This window comes from Dryobates pubescens, chromosome 13 (genome assembly GCF_014839835.1).
Source record: "Dryobates pubescens isolate bDryPub1 chromosome 13, bDryPub1.pri, whole genome shotgun sequence".
NCBI classification, from domain to species: Eukaryota; Metazoa; Chordata; class Aves; order Piciformes; family Picidae; genus Dryobates; species Dryobates pubescens.
In genome coordinates this window covers 5,802,481-5,827,747 of record NC_071624.1, presented here as the reverse complement: position 1 = coordinate 5,827,747, position 25,267 = coordinate 5,802,481, and the positions used below count along the sequence as shown (strand labels likewise).

The 25,267-nt window shown below is 41.1% G+C and overlaps 3 protein-coding genes across 5 annotated transcripts in view; 1 reads left to right on the top strand and 2 right to left on the bottom strand.

The window, feature by feature from the left end:
* LIMS2 (LIM zinc finger domain containing 2) overlaps window positions 1-12,865 on the top strand; it is a 33,028-nt gene extending 20,163 nt beyond the window's left edge. For all 3 annotated transcript variants that reach the window (XM_054166278.1, XM_054166276.1, XM_054166277.1), the window contains exons 5-10: window positions 7,871-8,020; window positions 8,802-8,952; window positions 9,585-9,677; window positions 10,504-10,552; window positions 10,740-10,815; window positions 11,621-12,865. In XM_054166278.1, coding sequence (XP_054022253.1) covers window positions 7,871-8,020; window positions 8,802-8,952; window positions 9,585-9,677; window positions 10,504-10,552; window positions 10,740-10,815; window positions 11,621-11,768 — 667 coding nt within the window. In that variant the 3' untranslated portion in view covers window positions 11,769-12,865. The remainder of the gene's footprint in view (window positions 1-7,870; window positions 8,021-8,801; window positions 8,953-9,584; window positions 9,678-10,503; window positions 10,553-10,739; window positions 10,816-11,620) is intronic.
* On the bottom strand, window positions 255-1,550 carry GPR17 (G protein-coupled receptor 17). The gene has a single exon (XM_009900970.2). The coding sequence runs from the start codon at window positions 1,548-1,550 to the stop codon at window positions 516-518; it is 1,035 nt and encodes a 344-aa protein (XP_009899272.2). The 3' UTR covers window positions 255-515.
* Window positions 12,866-17,276: 4,411 nt separating the features above from the next.
* Window positions 17,277-25,267, bottom strand: part of MYO7B (myosin VIIB) — a 47,533-nt gene continuing 39,542 nt past the window's right edge. Inside the window, exons 42-50 of the mRNA XM_054166605.1 lie at window positions 24,081-24,186; window positions 23,844-23,957; window positions 22,863-22,950; window positions 21,684-21,787; window positions 21,046-21,231; window positions 19,761-19,877; window positions 19,000-19,083; window positions 18,268-18,387; window positions 17,277-17,557 (exon numbers count right to left, since the gene is read on the bottom strand). Coding sequence (XP_054022580.1) covers window positions 17,474-17,557; window positions 18,268-18,387; window positions 19,000-19,083; window positions 19,761-19,877; window positions 21,046-21,231; window positions 21,684-21,787; window positions 22,863-22,950; window positions 23,844-23,957; window positions 24,081-24,186 — 1,003 coding nt within the window. The 3' untranslated portion in view covers window positions 17,277-17,473. The remainder of the gene's footprint in view (window positions 17,558-18,267; window positions 18,388-18,999; window positions 19,084-19,760; window positions 19,878-21,045; window positions 21,232-21,683; window positions 21,788-22,862; window positions 22,951-23,843; window positions 23,958-24,080; window positions 24,187-25,267) is intronic.

Below are 25,267 nucleotides of genomic sequence, written 5' to 3'. Positions count from 1 at the left end.
ACCAATTTTCTGCCTACTATGTGCAAATGCATTGAGTTTGGAGGCTTGCAGATGGTGTTCAGGCACTCTGCCTTTTCATCAGGCAAGTCTGTCTTGGGGTGAATCTCTACTGCTCACACAATATGAGGTCTGAAAGTAGGCAGCATGCATTGTGTAGAGGAAGAGTCATTCTGCATACTTGGGGAATTAAGTTTGGTGGGTTTGTTTTTTTAAAAACAAAAGATGCTCATTTAAAAGCCTTTTTTGCTCCCTTCCCTATTCCTAACTGTTCAGCCCTCCGTTTCACATCTTGAAATTGGTAGAACTGCACTTCTGTTTGCAGTTTCAGTAAGGTAAGAATATGTGATCTTTGTTGTCAGGAATATTCTTGTTAATTGCAATCCCATACAAAATGGCAAAACTTCCCTCCACAGGATGGGTTTGACTCTGGGCTATCTCTCTGCCTATTTGCATTCTCTGCTGATCTTTGTGGAACACAGTGTGTTCTTAAGTTCAAGCAGTGACAAGAGTCGTGTTCATAGTTCAGATTTAGCACTTAGTGAGCTCTCATTTGTCTTACCCTCATATGTTTGAGGCAGCATTACAGTCTTCTTGACACAAAAGAGGTTGCACAAAGCCTCACGGAATTTCTCAGCTACAAAAAAATACATGACTGGGTCAAGGGCCCCGTTGAGGCTGGTGAGGCAGGAAGTGATGCGGTTAGCGAGGGCTAGAAGACGCTGTGTCTCACAGGAAGTTTTGGTTCCATTGTAATGGAGAATATAAATGTAGCGATTGACATGATAAGGTACAAAGCAAATCAGAAAAATCATCAGGACCATGATGATCATTTTGATAGCTTTTTCCTTCAGGTGTTTCTCAACTCTGTTCCCACTCTTCAGGCTTCGGATGATTAATAAGTAGCAAGTCACTGTGGTCACAAATGGGAAGGTGAATGCCACTGCTAAGGACACAAGGGCATGACGTGAGGCCTTTTCTCTGTAGAGCTGCAGGCAGACGGTTGTGTCCTTCATCTCAACTGTCTGCACGCTGAGCAGCAGAGGTGCCATTGCGACCCCAACTATAACCCAAAGAAAGGTGCATGCCAAATGGGCGTAAGGGGACCTGCGGAGCTTGATGGACTTCACTGGGTGCACAATGGCTAGGAAACGGTCAATACTGATACACATGAGGAAGTAGATACTGGCATACATGTTGAGGTAGAAAAGGAAGCCAGTGAGTCTGCACGGAATCTCACCAAATGGCCAGTGGTTACCAGAGAAATGGTACACCAGCCGGGTGGGAAGTACCAGCACAAAAGTCAGATCAGCCACCGCAAGATGCATCAGGAAAATATTAGCCGGTGTGCCTGACTTTTGGTCCCGGATGAAGAGCCAAAGTGCCAGGGCATTGCCAACAAAAGCCAGGACGAAGTCCAGGAAGTAGAAAGTGGCAAAAAGGATGTTCTCAAGGTGTGACTCTTTGCCACATTGCTCTGATGTTTCCAAAGAGAAATTTGACTGATTTGAGCAGTTGAAGAGTAGGCTTGAAGGATCCGCTGGACCATTCATTTTTCACCACAGTTTTGAGAGGGAAAAAACCAAAACCACAACCACAAACCTGAAACAATTAAAACAGGGTTAGAAAAGAGCCTGGTTTTGTGAAGAAAACAACCCCAACCCCAACACACACAGCAACACCCCACCCCCCACCCCCCCCCAAAAAAAATCATCAGTCATGTCTCATGTTTGCTAATATTAATGTTTAATACAACAGATAGTCTGAGTTTAAATCCTTGTAGTAAAATTAAAACTACATTATTCTTCACTGGATTTTCCAGACTGTTCATTCCTGTTGAATAAACCACTCTGATGAGCTAGCTAGCTTATTATAAGCTTGTGTCCAACCTATATTGAGATCAGTTGAATAAAAGCCATAAAATGCTTATGTGTTTGGTTAATGGAAGAGTGTAAGTGGATTCTCTGCCTAGGTAGAAGGGTTTTGCTATGTTTAGTGTTAAAGCTTGATTCAGGCCTGAAGAGCTCCTTGTGAGTCAGCTTGTCTGAGCAGAGGTATCTGTTGTGAGGTGACCTAGGTGATGTTAGACTATCTGTCTTGTTCCTAGAAGAGGTGGAAGACAGATTGAGTATTGCTCTTATTAAAAACCAGCAGGGTTCCTGAAAATATTTGAGAATTATTTTAGTCTAAAGTCCGATATTTAGGGCAAATTCATCAAGGTCCAATATAGGAGGAAACTTTTCAGATGAGTTAGGAGCATCTCATTTGAAAAAAAAAAAAGTAATGAATTGACTCAGAAACATTAGCATGCTGTTGGTTACTTGTCAAGGTGTCATCCTTCCCTGCAGCTTTCTTCTAACAGCTTAACTCTCTCTCTTCCTCCCTCCACTGTAGCTTTTCCAAGTAACAGCTTAATAAAACTGAGTTTAGCTTTGTCAGTCTCAGTTGTCTGTGTGCTCCTGAGCAGCATCAACAAGAAGTAAGATTTTCTGGGCAAGTACTCTTCTCTTGTTACACATTTCTCATCTGTAGGTAGAGGTAGTGTGGAAATGCATCCAGACTGAGTTTCCAGCACTGTCTCTGTTTCTTGGATTCCTTGGAGGTGTTGAGAGTATGTGCAGCAGTACTTCCATTGTGCTTACCATTGCATTTTTTACTGTTTGACCATTTCTCCTCTATAATAGTCAATACATCTTTAAAAGAATCCATTTTCCTCTGCTGAGGTTAAAATTTTAAGATGGTTGCAAACATTGTTAGACAAAACTTTCTCATGCAGAAGCTATGCTATGTGCTGACGTCTTACATCATTAGACAAGTAATCCAAGACATTGCGCAACACATCCAACTTCCAAACAAAACTGATTATCCAGATGTCTAAAAATAGTGTTGGCTAATTGAGAAGCTGCAATGGGATTAAGAGCAGACAAATATATTGAAAAATGTAAACAAAATTCCTAGGTAATCATTCTCTTTTATTTGGCAGCTGTCACTTTCAGGCGAACAGAAAACTACAGTACCTAGAGATTAATATGCAGTGTCACTTTTGTTCATTTCACAGCTGAAGAGCCAAAAGTCAACAGAATGACTGAATGAAATTCAGAAACTGAATTTTTTTCATGTGGCCACAGAGGGGCCTTCTTACTCCATGCACTGATAGGATACACTGCGTGTTTGTGGCAGAAAAAAAGACTTGTTTTCAGTGTACAGGTACTCGCTGCTGCTGCCAGCTGCTTTGTGAAGCCTAGAGATAGTAACAAACTATAGTCTTAGACTTAATAGAAGTTCATGTGCAGGGAAGGCTATACAGCATTGGTTTTGCCAAGTGGCATTTTATCCATATATGGTTAGTGAAATCTTACTTTTGTGTACATTCATGTACATTTCCTGTTGTAGTTTTCCATGTGAATTTGTTGGGATTGCAGAGAAGCCTAGGAATTTTGTTCTTAGTGTTTGTTTGTCCCATACAAAGTAAAAGCTGCAAGTATTTTTGAACACGAGTTTTTTTTTACATTTGTATGAGACAGTTATGTTGAATGATCAAAAACTTGTCCTGTCTGGATGGAATTAGTTTATATATATATGTATTTTTATATATATACATTTATATTGCATACCAAAGGAGAAATTTGAATTTGATGAGATTATGCCTTTTTACTGGCATGTTCTGTCTATGTAGCCTTTCTTTATCTCAAGCACATGGTTTCAGTATGCTTTTCATCTGAAAAAAATGTTATCAGGTGACCTTTATATAAGCATCTTTCGGTGACTGGGTGGTCTGGCAGCTAAACATTGCTCTAGACATAGTTGTGACACCTTTGAAAAGACAGGAAATTCTGGCTTGGACCAGCTGAAAAGGTAGAAGCAAGTGTTGTCTAATGGAACAGACAGGGTTGTCTCTTCTTGAGAAGATTTTAATCTGTTCAGGAAGCAAAGCAACAAGCAGACATATTCCCTGTTTACAAGCTAAATACTAGGGGGTTAGGAGCATGATACATTGAACTGATGCTGTTTGAGCTGATTTCCTGAGGAGGATCTTTGAGATTCAGATTCAGCTGAGTCTCAGTGCCAGACCTGGAATAGCTAAGACTTAAAAAGTCAAGATCTGTTCTTACTGACAGCAACATAGTGTGTTTTTATCGAAAAATACTGTGGGGTGGAGTAGAAAGCAAAATGTGAGGGCAATCTAGAAGGCAAGTATGTCAGTGTCAGGAAGGGAGAGGTTTAGAACTAGTGATAATACTGAAGTAGATTCAGTCTTTTCAAACGAGTGCCTTCATAGAAGAGCTGCTGTTACCCAGTTTATTTTTTCGAACTAGGTGAATGGAAGTATTTTTCATGTCCTGGTCAGAAATCATAGTGAAAGGAAGAGGATGTCTTTCTAATTTTGCATAGGTTTTAATTTAGAAGGGATTTTTAATCAAGTTTGGATTTTATTTTTTTTTTTAATGATTTTAGAATTCTCATTGTTGATGTGAAAATTGTGATGTAGCACTTGAGCAGGCTAGGGAAAAAAGCTGCCATGTCATTACAATTGATTGCTCGGCTTCTAAAATTGTTAAGTTTTCAATAAAGTACTACAACCTTACAGAAGTAAAAGTTCTTTGACAGTGTGTTCTGAAGACAGTGTGGAAAGCCCTTTTGAAGTTATTTCCAGTTCCACTTCTGTTTTGCCTGGGTTTATCCTATCAATTTAAAATTAACATGTTTAATTTTTAGGTGTCTTTCTTCTTTTTTGTTATGCTTACAATAATCACTTCTTAAAGTCCTAGAAAACTTGTTGGACTAGTTTGTTCGAATGCCAAGAACAAACTGGAAACCTTTCCAAGTGACCTAGACTCTCTAGTTTGTGCTGAGCTATATGGTGCAAAAGGCTTTGACTCCACAGACAAAACTCCTTTAGGAGTCTGGCTCATTGTCCGATCGTTTCCGCTTGGATCGCACTCTTGATGTGGGAATGTTTAGTGATTTACGTATTGCTAAACAGGGCACTATTCTGGAATGAGCCATTATCCCAGGCCTCCCAGGGCTGAGCTCTAATGGGGATGTCACTGCTCCTTTGAAATGCACACACATTGAACATATTTTATGCCCTGTTTCTCTCCTGCTCAGAAGCAAGCAAGATTACAATCCACAAGGCTGCAGGTACAGCCACAACCTGACTACTTTTCCAGCAGATGCTGTATCTATCATTAATGAAATGGTTAATAAGCAGAAGACATATTTAGCTCATCATGAGTTAGCTGCCTGGCTAGTTTGGAGCTTTTGTTATAAAGCCCACTGCAGTTAAATTTGAATTATATGTTAGGGTTTGTAGTGGATGTCAGAAATTCCTGTTTTTCCTCTCAGCTTGAGCAGTTCCTGGTTTGGGATGATGCTAGTTAGTGAGTTTTCATGGTTAAGGTTGTAGTGCTTTGCCAAATGGATGTGTCTCCTATCTTTCACTGAAAGTACTCTTCATTAGAAATAGTCCAATTCTGACTGAAATTGTTCTCCTGAAAATCACTTCCTGCTGAGCCTCCCACCCTTCAGCTGAAATACTAATTTCAAATAGTAGCACCAAAGCAGTGTCTGAGAGCACTGGACATACCACACAACTATCATTTTCTCGGCACAAATGGATGTATGTAAGGTACAGAAGTTTGAAAAACCTATGTTTTGGAGAAGTGATGTAAGGAACAGTAAGGAAATCATTCTTTGGAGTTAAAAAATGCTCCTTAGTTTCAAATATTTCCATTGTATTCATCTACTTCTGTGTGCGTGTCTTTCCACCTCACTGACACCAGCTAAAACTAATGCCATAAGGAAAGCTCCTTTGTTATTGTACTAACAGAAGTTTGTCTCTTACCTCTTTACAGTGCAGTCCTGTGGGTGAAGTCTGGGGTCCTTTGGGGGAAAATCTCAAGGAATTCCTTCTGATGACAGCAAACCAAATAGAAGCAGCAACAGTGAAAACACGAAGATGATCCAAAAAGAGCAAACTGTTGCAGAGTTGCTGAGGGTGGAGTTGGGAGCCCCTCTATATAGTGTCCCTCTAGCTCTGATAGCGCATTATCAGCTCAGTCACATAACAGAGCAAGGGAGAGGACAGCCCAGCACTGAAGAGCAGTCTTCATCCCGGCTGAGCTCTTGGCACTGGGTTTGCTGCTGCTGTTATAGATATGAATGTATTGTATGAATATTCCAGTGTTCATCGTGCTTACTGAAGGCTGCTACTGAACTCCCAGCCGTGAACACAGACTTCTCGAAGTCCCTTGATTATTTTAGGAGGGTGGAGAGAAGCATTGTTTGGGGGAAGTCTGGTATTAATAGCCACAACAGGACATTTCAGAATTGGATAATTCCATAATGGTGGGAGTGGGGAGGGGGAGAGAGAGAGGGGCGGCTGCTATGGTAACAGCTTAGCCTGTCCAACACTTCCCTTTACTTGCAATAGAGGAGGGTCTATGGGATGGCAGAGAGAGTTTGTGAGTGGGGAGGGATTGATAATGGTTTATCAGTGCAAATGGCTGAAGGCATCTTATTCAGCTGAATGAGAGGGGTCTCTTTCAGGACACTTGCTGCAGGGTCCCTATGTCCTGCCCCGTATAATTACTTTGTATTTGACAGTGGCGAATAAAATTGCTGCCTTTATGCCGAGATGAGCACAGCTGCATGTTTCCTTATAATGGGGTGCTGTCTGCTTTTTCTGGACTCCGTCTGGGCACACAGTAGTTCCAGCCCTGGAGAGAGACACTTGCTGACAGGAGGACTCAGATTTGGAGAGAATAATAATGATACTTAGCACTTAGACAGGCGTCTGCCAGCTGAAGGTCATAAATGTTTGAGGTCTCACAACAACATCTGTGTTGTATTCTTTTTCCCCGTTTTACTGATCTAAGGGTAAGTGATTCATCACAGCAGCATTTGGGAAGAGGCCCTGCAATGAACCCACTACTTCAGCCATAAATCTACCCTCTCCATCTGAACTTTCCATTTTGTCTGGTGTCTATTGAGAGTGACCTGTAAATCTCAGCAAGTGTTTCTCATAACAATACAGTGAAATGAATTAAGCAAGCTAGTCTGTTTTGTGACAAAGAAACCCACAGAAGTCATTCCTCTGTCATTTTGGTTTTATCATAAATTCTTCCCAGCCCAAAGTGTTGCAGCTAGAAGGGAAGGTAATGGCAAAGTAAACTGAAAAGCTTTTCTTTAGAGCTCCTAAATATTGGGATAAAATTGGTGGATTCCATCAGCCTCTACAGAATTTTTTTACACCTTTGCCCAGGCTTTTCTAGCAGAAATTTGGCTCATCTATCTGTTTAGGATTGTGTTTGTGATATGTTCTAGAATGTGTGATAGGAGCATGGTTAGATTTACCATAGTTCTTTCTTTTATTTAAGTTAGGACTTAAAGGAATTTGTCAACAGAAGAGCTTGTATTCAATGGTCTCTTGTATGTCCTAGCTATTGAAGACTAAGGAGTCCAGCCATGGCAAAGGCATTTCAGCAATGTGCTTATTCTCTTTCCTGACTCCCTCCCAGTGCTGTAATGCCTCTATTATAGCTGATCCCATAGTTAATAATAAAGAGAGGGTGTTTCCACCTTTCTTTGCCCACCTCTCAAAAAGGATCTAGAATGACAGGGTAATATTCCTGATGAGATTTAAGTCAGTGACTGTTGGAGGAGATTTCTAAGGAAGCAGAAATCTCTGACTGCTCTAGCTCTATCTACATATTCTTTTCTATGCAGTTGGTATGAAAGACAGGATACTCAAATTATGTTTCGTCTAATCTTGGAAGACATTCCTTTTATTACATAAAATATATCCTACAGTACTGTATGTTGGTTTAGAAAAAAGAACTTCTGAGTATTTCCTTTTCTTTACTTTAACCAGGCATCTGTGCAGGCCATGCCATAACCGTGAAAAGGCTAAGGGATTGGGCAAGTACATCTGTCAGAAGTGCCACCTGATAATTGATGAGCAGCCTCTGATGTTTAGGAATGATTCCTACCATCCAGATCACTTCAACTGCACCCACTGTGGGTATGTTCTCATATTCTGAACTCTGATAACAAAGGAGAGAGACAAACAGTACAGTCAGCAGTGCAGTCCTTTCCAAGGCCTAAAATTTGCTGCCTTCACATTGTTGAACAAACAGAAATGGTATGAGGAGAAATCAAAAGATATTTGGAAAGCCTACATCTTTGTTTTGCTATTCCACATTCTTTTTTCCTAAACTTGGCTGACACTATTTTATACTGACAATGAAAATAGTTCTTTGGTGTGTAATTACCTGAATGGCTGTGTGCATATTATCAGAATAGTGTTGTTCAACGATAGCTGTTGCTAGACTATTGGAAATAGTTTCACTTTGCATTCCTGGATAGGAAAGAATGATGACTTGGTGAGTTGTGTCAGTCTTTTGGCACGGACCAATGACCATGAGGGCAGTGTAACTGGATCACAGTACTGCTCTAGAAGCCGTACCAGTGCTGAGAGAGAACGTAAATGGCTCAGTACTGAGCACTGTTAGGATGGCCCTTGTGCCTTTGTATGCAAGTATACATCATGGTTCTGCCAGAGTGTCTAGCCAAAGACATGATACTCCACCTATGTTCTCTTGTCTGGCAAACTGAGAAAACCATTATAGAAAGATGGATTGACAGTAGGCTGTATTTCACTACCTTAATTTAATGACTCTGCATTTGTATCATGAATCTTGCTAAAGTAGGTTTGCTTTCAAGTTTAGTCTTACAAAACTTTGCCTTGAGCATTAAAGAGTTCACTTGGTATTCTTAATTCAGGGATATGTTTGTGTTTTCAGGAAGGAGCTGACTGCTGAGGCCCGGGAACTGAAGGGAGAACTGTATTGCCTGCCCTGCCATGACAAGATGGGAATCCCCATCTGTGGAGCCTGCCGCAGACCCATTGAGGGACGAGTAGTCAATGCTCTGGGAAAGCAGTGGCATGTTGAGGTGAGACCTCTCTGAATCTGAAATTTCCTTCAGGAGCTGTTGTGGAAGAGGCCTAGTGCTAGTTGGAAGCTGAAAACATTTACATAAAATCATAGAATTACAGTATGGCCCACACTGGAAGGGGAGTCTGAAGGTCATCCAGTCCAACTACCTGTGTAGTGAGCAGGGACATCCTCAACTAGACCAGGTTGCCCAGAACCCTCTTGAACCTTTATTCTGTTCTATTTTATTCTATTCTATTCTAGATCAGGTGGAAGGTGTCTTCTTCAGCCTGACACAGCCCTGCAATGCCTCCAGCTCCAGGAGCTGGAGGTGTTGCATGGTCCATAATACATATGAAAACCCAAATGCTTATGTTTCAGATTGTCCAGAAAAATTGTGGATGCCCCATCCTTGGAAGCGTTCAAAGCCAGAATGGATGGGTTTTTGAGCAGTCTGGTCTGGTGGATAATGTCCCTGCCCATGGCAGAGGGTTTGAAATTAGGTGGTCTTTCAAGGTCCCTTATGATCCAAACCCTTCTAGGATTAAGTGTCTTGTATAAAGCCATGATTTTTAGCCACGCAACTTTCTCTCTGATGATGGAGAAGTTGCTTTAACTGCCACTGAATGGTTTGGTTTTTTTCATATACAGCATTTTGTTTGTGCTAAATGTGAGAAGCCATTCTTGGGGCATCGACACTATGAGAAGAAAGGACTGGCTTACTGTGAAACTCACTATAACCAGGTAAATTCTGCCATTTATACTGTAGGTACTTGCTCCAATTGGCAAATGTGTTTTTGCATTTTTCATATGTGAAGCTATGCAGATTTTACTTAATCTGAATTTGTAGAGGTAATACATTATTAAGCAATTTGTGAGAGTTAACAGAAAGAATAGTTTTTCTTGGTAGGTGTGAGAAGTGATTATGAGAAGTGAAGAGAGATGTCTTGGGGATATTGGTTTTTTTCTTCGTACCATTGACAGGAAAAGCCCACCATGGATTGTGATTTAAAATCTTTGATAATTACTTGCATCCATGGACCTAAGATAAGTGTTGTGCTGTCTTAAAGCATAAGAAAAGTGTGTTTCAAAACCTATTTTTTTCTGTATGACTGTACTGAACAGCTGCATGGTTGGTATTTTCTTCTATCAGATAAATGATTCTGTTATAAGAGATAAATCTTAGTGTTTTGAAGATAGCTTTCATTTTATTTTGATGTTTATAGTTAAGCCTTAGGAGATGTTTGTCTACAGTAAACATACCCTACTGATCTCCTTTTCTCCAAATTGCTACATGTATGGAGCTTTAAGATTACATAACAGTGGTAGAGTGTGAGGCATCAACAAAAAAGGTTTTGTGGTATTTAGTGGTATGAGATTCAAAGGAACATAGACTCTTTGGCAAATGTGAGAAGTTATTCAGAAGATTTAAATTGGTATATTTGGGGGCTACGGCAATGTCTTGGAATTCTTTGATTGTTAGAACTTAATGTTCACACCAGCTGTGTAATTTGGGGAGTATAAGTAGTCAGTAACATGAGTTCCTGTTCTTATTTCCTTTGCTGTGCAGCTCTTTGGAGATGTCTGCTACAACTGCAGTCACGTGATAGAAGGAGATGGTGAGATTTGTTCACTCCTTGTTTTGGGTTGCTGTCCTTGTGCCATTTGTTAGTGCAGCTGTTGCAGTCCCACAGTTGCAAGGCACTAGTGTTTCTTTTCACATCTGGCCTCATTTGAATTTGGATACAAATCCAAATTCAGATAATCTGGCAGTTTTCTCTTTATTCTGTGCTTTTGCTTTTGCAGTGGTATCAGCTCTTAACAAGGCCTGGTGTGTGAATTGCTTCTCCTGCTCCACCTGCAACATCAAACTTACACTGAAGTAAGTCAGTGTTTGTATTTTGGACCATGTGAGACATTTGTCCCTATGGCAGGGTATCAGCTTGAAGGAGCCATGAACCTCACTGAGGGGCAGTTTACCTTTTCTCTGTGGGAGCAGGTGCTTATAATTCCACTGTTTTCAAAATTAGAAGGGAGTTGGAACTCAGCATAATCTCTAATTTATTTTTCTTCATTAATCTGTTCTGTAAGAAGGTTGGGTAAGATGAGAACTCATTCAGCAGTACAAAGACAGGGCTCTAAATGTGAGTAACTGCCTGTTGTGAAGTAGCTGCATCCTTCATGTCCCTTTAATCTGGATGCTCCCTTCAATGACAGTATTTGCAATTGTGTAGATTATTTTGAGAGAAAATATTATCCCAGTTACCCCAAATGTGCAGAAGAGGGACAGAAAACAAAGCAGTCCTACATGTTTCCTTTCTCAGGTTCAAATCCTACGCTGACTTGTCTGCACTAGCTTTGTATATGTAGGAGCACTTAATTCACCACAGAGAGGACCTTTGAAATGACACTTCCATTCTACAGTAACAACATTACTATTCTAGACTGTTACATATAAATAAATAGGAAAGTCTTGCTGCTTTTTTAAAACTAGCAGTACTGAAGACCCTAGTTTCCTGATAGGAGCACAATTTTTGTACTTACATGACCAGACTAAGAAGTGAATTGTTTTCTATATGCAGTAGGACACAAACAACAGCATTTATGTAGATGTGTGGAGACTTGATTTGGTGAAGCACATAGTTTGCAAATACCATTTTAATAGGTCAGTGTTCTTTGTTTTAAAGGAATAAGTTTGTGGAGTTTGACATGAAGCCTGTGTGCAAGAAGTGCTATGAGAAATTCCCTCTGGAGCTGAAGAAACGCCTGAAGAAGTTGTCAGAGCTGGCATCCAAGAAGGCACATCCCAAAGCTCTGGATTTAAACTCTGCTTAAACAGGTCTGTCAGTCTACTGACTGCACTCTTACAGTCATAAGCTGCTGCCCACAGCAGCTGTTGATTACAGAGGTAATTAGTAAGAACAAATAAAACCAAAGATTAGTACTTTCCCCAGCTTCTGGTAATGCAGCTTGGATCTTGACTGACTATCCCTTTTTTGAAGCAATTGTCTATTAACACCAGCAGAAAGAGAAATTATTTCTCCTTTATCAGTTCACAGACTGCTTAGTAATTTGCTTAATAATTACTTATTCTGCCATTGATGAATTCTACACAGTTTTCCCTTCTTCAGTTGAACTGTAGTCCTCACTCCAGTTCTCTGTGGTCTAAGGAATTTGGAAACAGTGGTTGAGTGTAAGGGTGGAAGAGATGTGTTATCTGGTCTTTTTCAGTTAAAGTATAGAAATTTCTCATCCTGAGTGATGTAATTTTAAATTTTTTTTTAATGTGTAGACAAATATTCTGAAAGCTGTCACTCTGCTACCTGCAAAGTGTTCTGATCTTTCTTTGTGTTCCCACTGAGCACATACAGATGCTGTGCAGACCTGGTTTTCAGGTTTACTGGGAAAGCCCAGCAACCAGTAGTTGTGGCATCTGCATTGCTTGTTTGTTTTGCTTAGGTCCAGTGTTAAGACAGCTGAAAAAGTTTGCATTGCTGCTTCTCTGTACAGTGCTAAAGAGATTTCAGTTGTCAAGACCATGATCAGTCACTTTGGAAGAGTTTGGGTCCTCCTGAAGGAAGAGGTGGCTATGGAAAACAAAAGGTTGTTAGAAGCTGACACTAGTTTTCTCAATTTTTCTCTACTACTACATGAGTACTAGAGCTTCTAGTGGTCAACACAAAGCACCCTCTATCCACTGGCATAGCTGACATTCCTTAGGCAGTGTGGCTGGAACCTTGTTTACTCTTTTGTGTGATAAACTGGTACCAGATTATTAATTTGATTTTAAGTGCTTCACTTTCCCTGCCCTTCTCACGTTATTTGAAAGATATGCTAGTTGGTCATGCTCCAGAAAGCCCAATTACATGAAGGGGACTCTAATATTTGCAGTTTGTAGCAAATGTAGTCTTATGCAGAGGGGAAAAAAAAAAAAAAAAGAAAAAAGAAAAATTTTTATTAAAATTTCTTAAAGTTTTCACATGAGTTTCCCATAACTTTTCTTTGTAAACCCTAAGGACCTCAGACGTTAATGTATGTAACTTAAGTGTATAGTTCTTCTCTGTAGTGCTGCCTATCACTGGTGAAGTTTCACTGGTTGTATTGTCTCTGCTAGTATAACCCAGGGTGCTGAGAAACTTCCTGGGTTTGAACATTTTCAGTGTTTCTTTAGGGGTGAGTCATCAGCAGTGCTGTTCCTGAGTCCAACTGTGTATTTTATAATCATACTGGGCTTCTGGGACCTCTGCAGGTGTTCCCCATAGTTTCTGGTGCTTAACTTAAGATGAGCAGCCTAAAAACCCCTTTCCATGAACAGCTGGAGATTGTGCCTGCCCTTTTGTGCCCATTTGAGGACTACTGTCCCTAGCATGATTTAAGTCTTCCAAAAAGGGAGCTAGTTTGTTAGGCCAAATGAGCACAGCAGTTGATCCTGGGCACCACTCTACAGCTCCGTGTGAATTAGCTAGCAAGAGTTTAAAGCCTCCTCAATTCTTGTATCTGTGAGTAGCATTGGACTGGGGCAAAAATCTACCTTGAAATTGTCCTCACCGCCATCAACACTGCTCAGACTAGATCTGAAGAAGGTGATAGCTAAGTGCTGACAGCTGTTCACGTGCTTGCTGTAGCTCCTACCCATGAAGCTGTACCGGCAATATCACAGCAGTGGTGGGAAGTCCTGGCTAACTGTGTGCAGATGAGAATTCCACGTGCAGACCATCTCTTAGATACTTACTGGCTTTACTCGGTTCCCTTCAGCTGCTTTGCCATTTGTTGCTGTAAGTGACTATTAGCTTTTAGCTGGGGTATACTGCATCTGCTGTAACACTGAGGAGGAGGTAGGCCTGTTTTTAACAGCAGAGCTGTTTCATCTTCTAACCACTAAGCACTGTAGGTTACAGCAATTGTAGCTGCTTTTGTCACTGCTTTAGGAGAAGGTCATGGCTTGTTCACTGTTCTCTCATCAACCTTCAAATGGTCTTTCTGTTAAGGGCACAAAGAGCAGCACTATGTGGCAACGGCAGAGACTCATGCTATTAGCCTACTCTCTGGTGGTTTTTCACAGCATAAGAATCAAGAACTGCTGATCTAGGTGCAGATTCTTCTTGGCATAAAGCTTTTAGGCCTGTTCTTAAGTCTAGTCGTAGGCCAAGTCTAATGCTAAACCTGAGCAGCTGTGTATCTCCAGCCTCCTGGGAAGATGGTGGAGGAACACACAGATGTATAACTACTGGTAAATATGGGAAGACTATGCAACTTGCAGGCAAGAGGTAATATTCTTTCAGTGGCCACTCTCAAATTCAGCAATGGAAAATGCACGTATGTAGAGGTGAATAGAGTTACTTCTGTACTGCAAGCAGAGACTTAGTGTGTGCTCTTGCTTTGTCTCATGTTAGAAGTTCAGTAGACCTAGTAACTTCAGTGGCTGAAGGACAGTTGATATCATTCTCTTTGATAAACCAATTGGTTCTCTAGGATTTGGATTATGTCCATATGTTCGGAGCATTTCCAAAAGTCAGTGAAGGAAAAAGGTTCATCACAATCCCTGATCTCTACATTAGCAGAGTACCTCTTAAATTGCTACTTCTTTTACAACTGTTTGTGTTATACTCTCACTGCAGTAGTGAACAGCACTGACATGCCTTTTGGTGGGACAGTGGAATTTAAGGAAGAGCAATATTTGAAATAAATGCTTTTTCCTCTACTTCTTTGAGCCCCCTTTTTACAAAACAACTAGAATATAAGGCAGACAATGTAACAAGTGTGTAGGTAGGCTGGCAGGGTGGCTTTTGCTTCTGTTTTGGATTTGTCTTTTTATATAAAGTCTATTTCTCAGTCAATAAGTTGCATGCTTTTTTCCATTGCTGTAAATGGACATGCTGGCCAAATTCATCTGAAGTATTACACTACTGGAGAGTATAGATTTAGATCAAGTCTGAGTTTGGGTCAGAAGTCTGCACTTAGTAAGAATTGTTGTCTCATCATTATAATTTACATTCATATTTACACATACTGAATTAAAATCACTAATATTCACTGAGTGCACTTGAAAATGGTTTTGCTTTTAGGAACCATGCTACATGAAGCCTGTTTGTATTCAGAGGGTATGCTAATGACTTGCAATCTTTTGTTATGGCAGCCTAATCAGCTCTCTAAGGTTTACATCTTGGTCTTTATTTGTACAGTGGTCTGTGTAGTCTAGGCCAGTAGCTTTCAGTCTACAGAGTTTCTAGCTGTTGCATGTTTTTTATTAGATGATGTGGCTGACACTTTGTAAAAGTTGTTGGATGCTGGGGACAGGTTGCAGGCAAATGTAATAAATGAGGCTGTACTAGTCTGTAAAGCACTGTTAAGTGCTGAGGATGGTATAGAGTGAGTAAAAGAATTAGCAGCTACTCTCTTTGGTTCAGGCTTTGATGAACTGTGTGGATTCTGCACCGTGTGGAGTCTCATTTTATCACACGTTTGTGTTGTCTACCCAAAACATACGATTGTGGATTGAAATGTTGTAATACTGTGCCTTTTTATGTTCCTGCAATAAAATGAACTGTAATACATTTGAAATCTTCACTTGAAAATCGAATGTTAAAAAGTTGTATACTGTACAGTAAAAACAAAAAAAAGACATCTGCAATGCTGAGTCAGAGACATTATGCACTCTGAGGTACTCTGGGGATTGTACTATCAGTGAATTCATATTCTGGATCTATGCTGCTTCTGTGGTGACGTGTTGGTTGCTGAGGATGTGCAGAAAGGGGTATAATCCTTACAGAGGCTGGGCTATACAAATTGTGTTGTGTGAACACCGAGTAGATGGGACGATGTGGTCGTTTGCAGGCTGTCGTGGATGCTTGGCAGGTCTACGTTGCATGGAGCGAGTATTCAACTTTCTTGTTAAAAAAAGGCACCGTGGTTGATTTTTCTGCAGTGTTTTATTTAAAAACCAGAAACAATACAGTTTGGCTGCAAAATTTCTTTTTTGTACAGGTAGGGTATTGCATATTTCTCACCTATAGCCAGTTAGATTAGACAGGATGACAAAACAACTCCAAGTCTTAGTCTCAAACGTTTCCATTGCCAGCAATGGACATTACAGCAGTAAAACCTACTTGCATGCAAAAGGATCAGCTATTCTGACAAGTGTGGCACTCGTTGAGATGCACAAAGAGAGTGGGGCTCTTCCCTGCCACCCATGTACAAAACTGCCGTTAGCATTTTAATTTCACACACCCACATCTGAGGGAACAAGAGAACCATTGTGCATACATTGGCAAATTTCAGAGATCTACCAGAGCTGTTTTTCCAGCACTGCCAGATCATGTCTCAAGGAACTTGGTGTAAATGCTTTAAGACATGTCCATGTTTCACTGTGAGCAAGGGAGGGCTTGTCATTCACTAAGGAGTACTTGTTCTCTGGATGGGTAAGCATCTAGGCTTACTAACACCACCGTGCATATAAGCTTTACACATTTTGAGCACCCTCTTCTTCCTATAGGACTAAAGTTGTGTGTTTACAGAGGTCTAAGAGATGAAGTGCTGAATCAAATTTTACCATTCAAAGTGTCTGCTAAAGAGGAAAAGATCAGGAGAAATTAAACCTATTATTCTTTTCTCATGAACAAATGTCTGCATAACTCCCAAGATGGGAACATTTTAATAAAGCAGAAAAGTCTCTCTTCAACAGCTGTCTGTTAGACCGAGTTCTTCACTTCCATTTTGCATTGAATAGCACATCTGTAATTTGAAATAGTAGCATCTAGTAAAAGTAAAGGGCCCAAAATCCTGACTCATTTTGGGGTTTATGCTTCCTAGAAACTGCATAGCAGAAAGCAGTTACTAGTTTCCAAGTGCATTATAAATTGTGGAAGAAAGAAAACTTATTTAACCAAGGCAATGGCAAATGAGTGGACAGCCTGCCAATTCAGCAGCCCACTGGAATGGCAGTTACGTTCTGACAGTAACTGGCTGTCATAGCCTACTGTAATTTGCAGCACATACTCTACTGATAAAATGATGGAAGCCATCATCTTACCTTTCAAAGGTATCCAGCTATCCTACTACTAAAGGGTATTTCTCCACCCTTAGAGCTTAAAAAAGGTGGGGAAAAACCCAACATTACCTTTCTTTCAAAGACTCACTTTAATTTATGCATTTGGTAAGAGCACATACAACAAGGGGACATTTTGCTTCCAAAAGGAAGACAAGTGTTAGTGTATGTCTCTCTTTAAGAATGAAGATTGAGAGTATCAGAACAGGTTCTCATGTTAGGGTTCCTCTGCCCCTTGCTCCCTTATTACTCTAAAATCCAGCTAAACTTTCTCTAAATCCAAAATCTGAATTTGAGAAGGACAAGTGTTACAGACACTTGAAAGCATGTGCTCACTTAAGTTTCTCTTGTGGTAGTATTTCAGCAACACAGTTCATTCAGTGTGTGATCAGAAGACTGATCATCAAGATTAGTATCTCTTAAATGGCATTTCTTCTGGGAGATGGAATTACAGGTAATTTGGCACAGATCTGGGTCATGGGTTGTAGTTTCGCTCTCAGGCTTGCAGGTTCTTTTGCTTGTTTACAGCATTCATTAGCAGGCGTACATAGGATGTTAACAGGTCATCCATTTTGTAACCCTGTCAGGCACAAATAAAAGTATTAAGTCTCTCAGAGAGCTCCACAAGCAGAAATAACTGTCACTTCCTCCATTTTATCTTCTTTTGTTCCCCTCTGCATGTACTTCTCTTCCAACAGCTGTCACTGGTTTGATAATTACTTGTCTATTCCTCCCTCTGCTCTTCCATTCATAGATTTATAAAAATTTACAGAGCATAGCTCTACTGTCTCTTTGTTATTCTGTCTGTAGACTGACATACTGTACTTAGGGATCCAGGCTTCTCTGAGAGAAGCTAGCCCTTAAATATATTTATGCTGCCTTTACAAATTTACCATTAAATATCAATTCAGTGCTGGTTGTCTTGAGTCTGTAGGCAACCTGAATCTGATTCTTAAACAGGCAATACCATTCACTGAAAAGTGTAATATCTTACAAGGATGGTATTAGTGCATAGATGGATCAAGCCATGCAAGACAAAAAGCCTCCTGCATCGTTTTGTGGGTAATTGCAGTCTTTTTATAATGTCTCAGACAGAATTTTGATGTCAGGGAAGAATTTGGGAAATTACTATTTTTCCTTGTCTTTATAACTTATGTCTTTGCATTTGATGGCATTATATAGCACTGAGCCGGTTATAAACTACAACTTTATTGACATAGCAGTAATACTTTGTTGGATGTAAGGAAAAATTAGGAGTTTGTGTGTATAAATTGACAAAACTCTTCTTACCAGAGATGTCTCGCATAAGATCCTGCTTCCTCGTACCAGGTTCCCTATTGTCATGTGAAAGTATGTGCTCCCACTGCTCCAATTAGAGATTTTGTTGAAGGGGTAGACTGTTAAAATTTCCTGCAAGAGGACACAAACTGAACTATAGAAAGTTTCTGAAATGAAAATGTGAGAAAACCTGTAAAGCCAGAGATATTTTTTTTTCTTTCTCACTTAATTTAAACACAGTTTACCAAGGTAGGTCTTCCATCTAGACTGCTAGTCTATTGTATTTTCACCAAGCAGCTGAGTTTTAATCACTGTAATGAGATCTCATTTCTTTACATATTGCTCTGTGCCTTAGTTATACTGATACTATATTTACAATAAACTATAACTCACTGGATATTGATTTTCTTATTAAAAGCAAATAGTGATATTCATATTGCCCAGCAACTTGGTAACACCAGACTGTTTGTGTTAGAGAACAGGTAAGCACTGCCATTCAACCTGATCTTTTAGACACCTTGTGTTTCCTGCAAACATTTTTCTGAAGCAGGTTCCCTAGAGCACTGTCCATTCATCTGTCTGATCTTGCCACTTTGCCCCAGTCCATCATGATTAACATTTGTTCAGAGGTGCTCTACACTTCCTTCCTAGTGCAAAAACTGCAAAAAAAAGTGATTGCAGCAATGGCATTTTCTTTGGTTTCACGCAGAAAATGGGTAGTGACTCTGGAGAAGCAACTGTTACCTTTGTCTTGTGATGTATCACTGAGACTCCTTGTTTGTTGATTGCAATCAGCACAATCTCTGGGAAGTTTGGCTCTGAGGTTTGCTATAAATGAGCAACAGAGCAAGATAAGCAGAAAATGAAGACATTTTCCTTATCAGGTGCATCATGACTTTTTACCACATCCAGTGCTGCTTGTTCTCTTTACCAGATAAACACTCAAATACAAAGCACTTCAGTATTGTGTAAGTATTGCTAGGGGAGACTTTTTCAGCTATGTATTGATGACTTAAGCAGCTGTTGCATAAAAGCAGAACCAAGTTGGTTATTTCCTAGGCTATCTGATAACAGACTTAATGGTTGTTTGCACACCACTTAAAAGCCTGGCAGGTGGGAAATTATTCCTGGAGGTACCTACTGTAGAATGAGAGGATTGGTACAGTTCTGTTCTGAGGGAAAAAGACTCAGAGATACAAGATTTGGCAGCATTTTGTTGTGGAGAACAGTGACAGGACAATTGAGTATCTACATAACTAGAAGTCCCCTACTACAACTACTACATAGTAGTAATATTAGGATTTAAAAGTAGAACAACACCATATCTGGTAATTGGCAAGCATGGCTGAGAATGGATAAAGAACCCATCTTCCCACTTTCAAAGAACTGAGTCTTCCTCAGTAGATGGTGGGAATTCAGGATTATAATATGTTCTTGCTGCACTGATGCGGAATTATGGTCAGTTCATATCCCCCGAAGCCATTCATACAAGCCTTTAAACCTACCTTCACCTCAAAGAAGGCTGATCCAAATGTTGGCCACCGGTGTATCATTTTCAGGAAGGCAATCTTGGCCTCATCCACAGTTTTTCCTTCATGTTTACTATAGGCTGCAGTAATGCTCTGTTTAGAAAAAGGGATACAAAGCCTTTTCACCGGTCTCCAGTGTTAGCATTAAAGACAGCATGAAATCATCACCAAGATCAGTCTTTTGCCCACAGCAACAGAAGACTGAAAGTGAAAGTAGCCTACCATGCCATGGGGCAAGGCAGAGCCAGAACCTCCCCAGTGTGCCTTACTAATGGGCTGGGTGAAGTAAGTCCAGCAGCCCAAGGGAATGGATTTCAGAGCTGAGGTACAATATGGGATGAAACAAAATTCAGAAAGCCAGCCTTCAACATCCAGAGGCATGTATCACATTTTCTGCTGAAACAAGTAGGGTGAATTTTCCCTCTGTTTGAAATCATGTCCTCTGTCTTCCTTGGTGGAGTGGTAAGTACCTGCTGAAACTTTCTTGCTTTTGATGGATGAAAGAGCCTTTTGCTCTGAGTATGCAGATGGTGCAAGGTGACTGATTTACTGGCCAAACGATGAAATATTTAGAACACATCTTAATTTCCTGTTTCTCTACAAGGTCCTCAAATCCCCAGTCCCATCACTAACTTGCCTGTATCTAACTCTTCTTCTGGGCATTGAAAATGTATTAGTATCTCCAAGGAACATCTTAAATCAGTCATCAAAAACTGCAGAAACTTCTCAGAGCGCTGGTAGAGAGGGTGCAAAATCTGGCTTGTAATAGGTAGAATCATAGAATGGTCCAGGCTGGAAGGGACTTTGAAAGTTCATCTAGTCTGACCTCCCTGCAGTCAGCAGGGACATCCTCTACTAGATTGAGCCTTATCTTGAATATCTCCAGGGAAGGGGCCTCAACCACCTTCCTGGGCAATCTGTTCCAATGGTCCACCACCCTCAATAGTAAAGAACTTCTTCCTGATATCCAGTCTAAATCTGTCCTTCTCTAGCTTGAAGCCATTGCCCCTCATTCTGTCACTGCAGGCCTTTGCAATCAGTCTGTCTCCATCCTTCCTGTAGGCCCCCTTGAGGTACTGGAAGGCTGCTATTAGGTCTCCCCGGAACCTCCTCTTCTCCAGGTAAAACAGCAACATCTGGTAACATCCCTCCACAGTGCTTTCAAAGACTGTCAGATTGAAAACATAGTGTGGTTCAATGTCTTTCTTCTCTCATAAAGCTCTGAGGAAGTAGTGTGATTAATGCAAGTTGATGTTCTTACCTTCTTCCACTCATCTGGTGAGATCACTCGGAGCAGATTGTCTGGCACCAGCTCCTTCAGGATTTTGGGGATGGTTGCCAGCTGCATGCGGTCATTGTTGAAGCGCACTTTATAAATCAGGCCTGCCAGCTGGACAGCTTCATCCTTGGAACACTTGTGATAGCCTCTGAGGTACTTCGGCAACTCCTGGAAGAGACCACCTCTGAATCCAGGTGCAATGGGCTGAAGCAAACCCTATCCTACATGTTCTAAATCTGTGCGGTAAGGATGTGAGTTTTGCCAGAGTCCAAGCACATCTCAGGTATGTTTGATTACTTCTGGAGGTCCTCTGGATGATCTTTAAAGGTGTTTTCCCACCCAAACCATTGTATGATTCTCCATAATTATGGGGAAAGCTGAGCAATTCCAGGAACAATTAAATAAGGGAGTTGCACTCCCATATAGCTAAGATGTGAGTACTGAGAAATAAATCTGCTCCTGAGGCTGAGCTGTTCCCTTCAGAGACGTTCCTCTAGAGGCTCTATATAATGCTGGCCTTGGTGAGGGAGATGGTAATACTCTACCAGGCTTGCTTTCTCAAGAAAATTTCTTGTATCATGTTGCCTGCTGTGGTATTTATGCTTTAGGGAGCTGGTTACCTGGTGGTAATGAAAAATGGAATCAGCTTTCAAGTCCTTCCCAGGAATTACATTCAGCCACAGCTTTCTCATGAAGTACACCTCATAGGCCACAGACATAGCTCCTAAGGAAACAACATCTTGTTAGTATTCTCTCTGTCACTGTAGAGTTCTGCAGCTTTAAATGGCTTGTGAGTTTCTTCAGAAATGTAGTTCTGGTTTTAATAGACAGAAAATTACTAGATGACCAAGAAAAGTAATTAGTTGTCAGTTCCTGGACACTAATCATGCAGTAATCTATGGTGCAGGCTCTTCAGAGATGAAGAAGTTTGGTGTTATTTCTTGGTGAAAGATAAGTGTTTCTTGATGCTTATGACAGCTGCCTGCTGATGTGCAGCACACCTGAATTTGTTACACTGATGCAAGCACATTCCCTGATGGCTGTGTTTATAGAAATGAATCGTGATTTAGCGCTGTCATGTTGTGATTTTCAGAGCTGCTAGCAGCTTTGTCAGCCGTGGGGAGAAGAAGGAAATCAGAAAATCTTAGGTACTTAGTGCTTCAGGAAGTTGAACCTCAGATATCCTCAAATAAGCAAAGGTCGGGATAAATGAATGTGCAATTTGAGTGGAGTCTGAGTTTGATTATGTTTCCGAATGTATGTTATATGTGGGGTGAAGTGCAAAGATTTGCTGTCATTAATGTTATGTTGTTTTATTCTGAAAAGTGTTCCCCGGGCCATACAACTAATGCTTTGGTATCATGAGGTAATAATCTGGACAACAATTTTCTAACAACCCAAGGAACTGGAGTTTTGTTGTCGTGTGTTGGCTGATACGTGATCTGACAAGGCATAAGCCTTGGACAGTAAAGAGGATCAACCTAGTTAACTTGTGTGCATGCAGCTGTGTCTTTTGGATGCAACAGGTCACGAAGAAACTTTGGTAACAATTTAAAACTCCTGGAGGGAAGCCCCCACGAAGATGTTCTAGTGTTTCTGATGGCCGGTGCTTGGATGCATCAGGTCACTGGATCTTACTGCTGGTGCAGGCAGTAACTGTCTGTGCAAACTAAGATGGTATAACAAGGCTCTGCCACACCAAAGACCCAAGATAGGCTAAATCTTACTGGATAAATCTTCTACTTCCTCAGATCAACAGAGTATCTCATGCATTATCTTAAAGCTGGAATTCTCCTTACCATCCTTCCCTGGTTTGTTCCTTCTGTTCCAGTCTGTCACCTGCCTTAATGAGTCAAAGAAATAGTCTGCTTCATTCTGACTGATCACCTGGAAAAGAGGCCAAGCAAATAGTGGATTAGCAGATCATATAAAATACAAAATACTGTGTGTGCCAACATACTCAAGTATTAGGCTGAACTTTCTTTCCCTGTCTATAGTGAGAGAGCACAATTACAGCAGGAAAGACAGAGGCAAGAGGAAAGAAGTAGAGAAATGGGAGCAGGAGGGCTTAAATGGTTTACATTTCATATGGGAATTTTTACTGCATCTTCTGTTGTTTTTTTCTTTCCAACCTGCTTATTGAAGTCAAGCTGAAGATGCTTACCTTATTCTTAGCTATCTACTTTCTGTCAGATATTGGCACGTACTGGATTCCTCTTTTATGGAACACAGTGCATCAGACACTCTCTGTGCTTGAACTCAGTGCTGCTTCTGCCTTGATCACAGTTCCAGGGAGAAGGGATCTCTCAGTGAGACAGCCAACCCAAGCTCCAGCTCAGGCGAGGCAAGTTTCTGAGAGAGCAATCAGCTGGTGCTGGTCAGCCACTGCTTTCTCTAACAGCAGTGGGCACTGTACACATGCAGTGCATTTCCTGGGCAAAGCCTGAGTGGAAAAGGGATGTATCCAGCAGCACACAACATGCAATTTGCTACCATCCCAGCAGCTGCAAGAAAGCCTGCATTGTCTTTGTTTTTAATACCATCTATACTGCTGGTAGACTGACCAGTGAGCAACTATGTCAGTCACTTTGATGTGAGCTTCTTCAAGAGATTCAATTGTCAGGTGCTAAAAGTTTGAATCTAGGTTGTATCCCCCCAGACAGAAACAGTAATGACCTGCCGTGTTGCTTGGTTTCATATATGGTTGTTCAGGTGGTCCAGTAAATAAGTAAGAGAGGAAGGGGAAGTCTGGCCACCCTGCTATGGCTGAGAAGAGTTACCTTGTCTGCAATCTTCACAAAAAGGCTGAAACCTTCCCAGGAGCTCAGCTGCAATTTGGAAGCAATGTTCTGACACAGAGTCCGGATTTTGGTGTTTGTTCCCACATCAAACGTCTATGAAATAATGAGATGTGTGTTACGTGGAGGAGTGAGACTGAGTGTCTTGAAATGTGCTCCTGCATGAACACACTATGGCTTGGAAAATAGTCAAGGCTGGGAAAACAATTAAGTTCTTACCTGTTCTGTTTCATTGGGGAAGTAAATCTTGTGCGAGATCTTCGTGTTGTTCTGTAAGATGGCCTCAACCTCCACAGGATGAGGTGCCCACTTCCGGGAGCCACTCCTGTAAAATGCCGCCACCATCAGAATAGTCAGCGTAGGATGTTTAATCTTGGAGGAGTTAAAAAACAGTAGTCTGTCCAAACAACAGACTCCATCCAAAAGCTAGTACTGTGTGACGAGGTGGGCTCCAATGGGCCTTCACCCCAGTGCTAATTCAGTGTATTAACAGCAAGAAACTGAAGATCTCACATGTGTAGAAAAAGGTCTGTTCTGCTCTGCAAGGAGGCTGCATGAACAATGCACCTTCCTAGCCAGTACTGTCACCCCTTCTATGTATTCAGCAACGTTTTTCCTCACTGTTACTGAAGTGTGAAGATGGTGCCCACAAGGAGAAATTAATTTTATTTAATTCTTTTGTCAGCAAAAAGATGGATTCAGATGCAAAAGGAGTTACAGCTCAGGAGAAAAGCATCAGAAAAGTCTGGAGGACTGCTGGAAGCCTTACATTTTATATAAGAGCTGGCATGTAATCAGTGATTCAGGAGGCTCTGAAGCTATACAATCCCAGAGCAGATCTGAATTTTAAAGCAAAGGAACTGGCTCTGAAGTCTGAGTCACGCAAAAACCTTGAAACACTTGAACTGGGGACAAATCTAGCACATTACCTCCTGCGGCTGGTATTTGCCTGCTCTCAGTGGCACAGAGCAGGCTGTTTGGAGATTTTGTATGCTGAAACCTAGGAATCAAACTCCTCTCTCGCGCTCGGCCAGTCTCTCAGGAAGAGAGCTCAGTCTGGCATCTAGCTTTAGTTGTGTGGAGTTAAAAACCTATTTTTTTATATTAAATAAAGTAGGAGTTTCATTTGGAGGAGGAAAACCTAACTATAACCAAGCTGAACAGCATGTGCTTTGCTACTGTGCAGGCATAAGACGTCTAGACCTGCCCTACTCAGGCATCTGTTCCTGGGCTTGCAGTAGAGGGAGTCCAAGGATGTGCAGCCGCTTGGCTGGAGGCATGGGGCCATCTATCCTTGCAGTCTCAGCTAGGGATTCATTGCCAAGGTAAGGTCTGCTTAATACCCAGTATGGTGCCTGCTTGTTCCCTGGCCAGCAGACTGAAGGTGAAACTGTAAAGCTATTCAC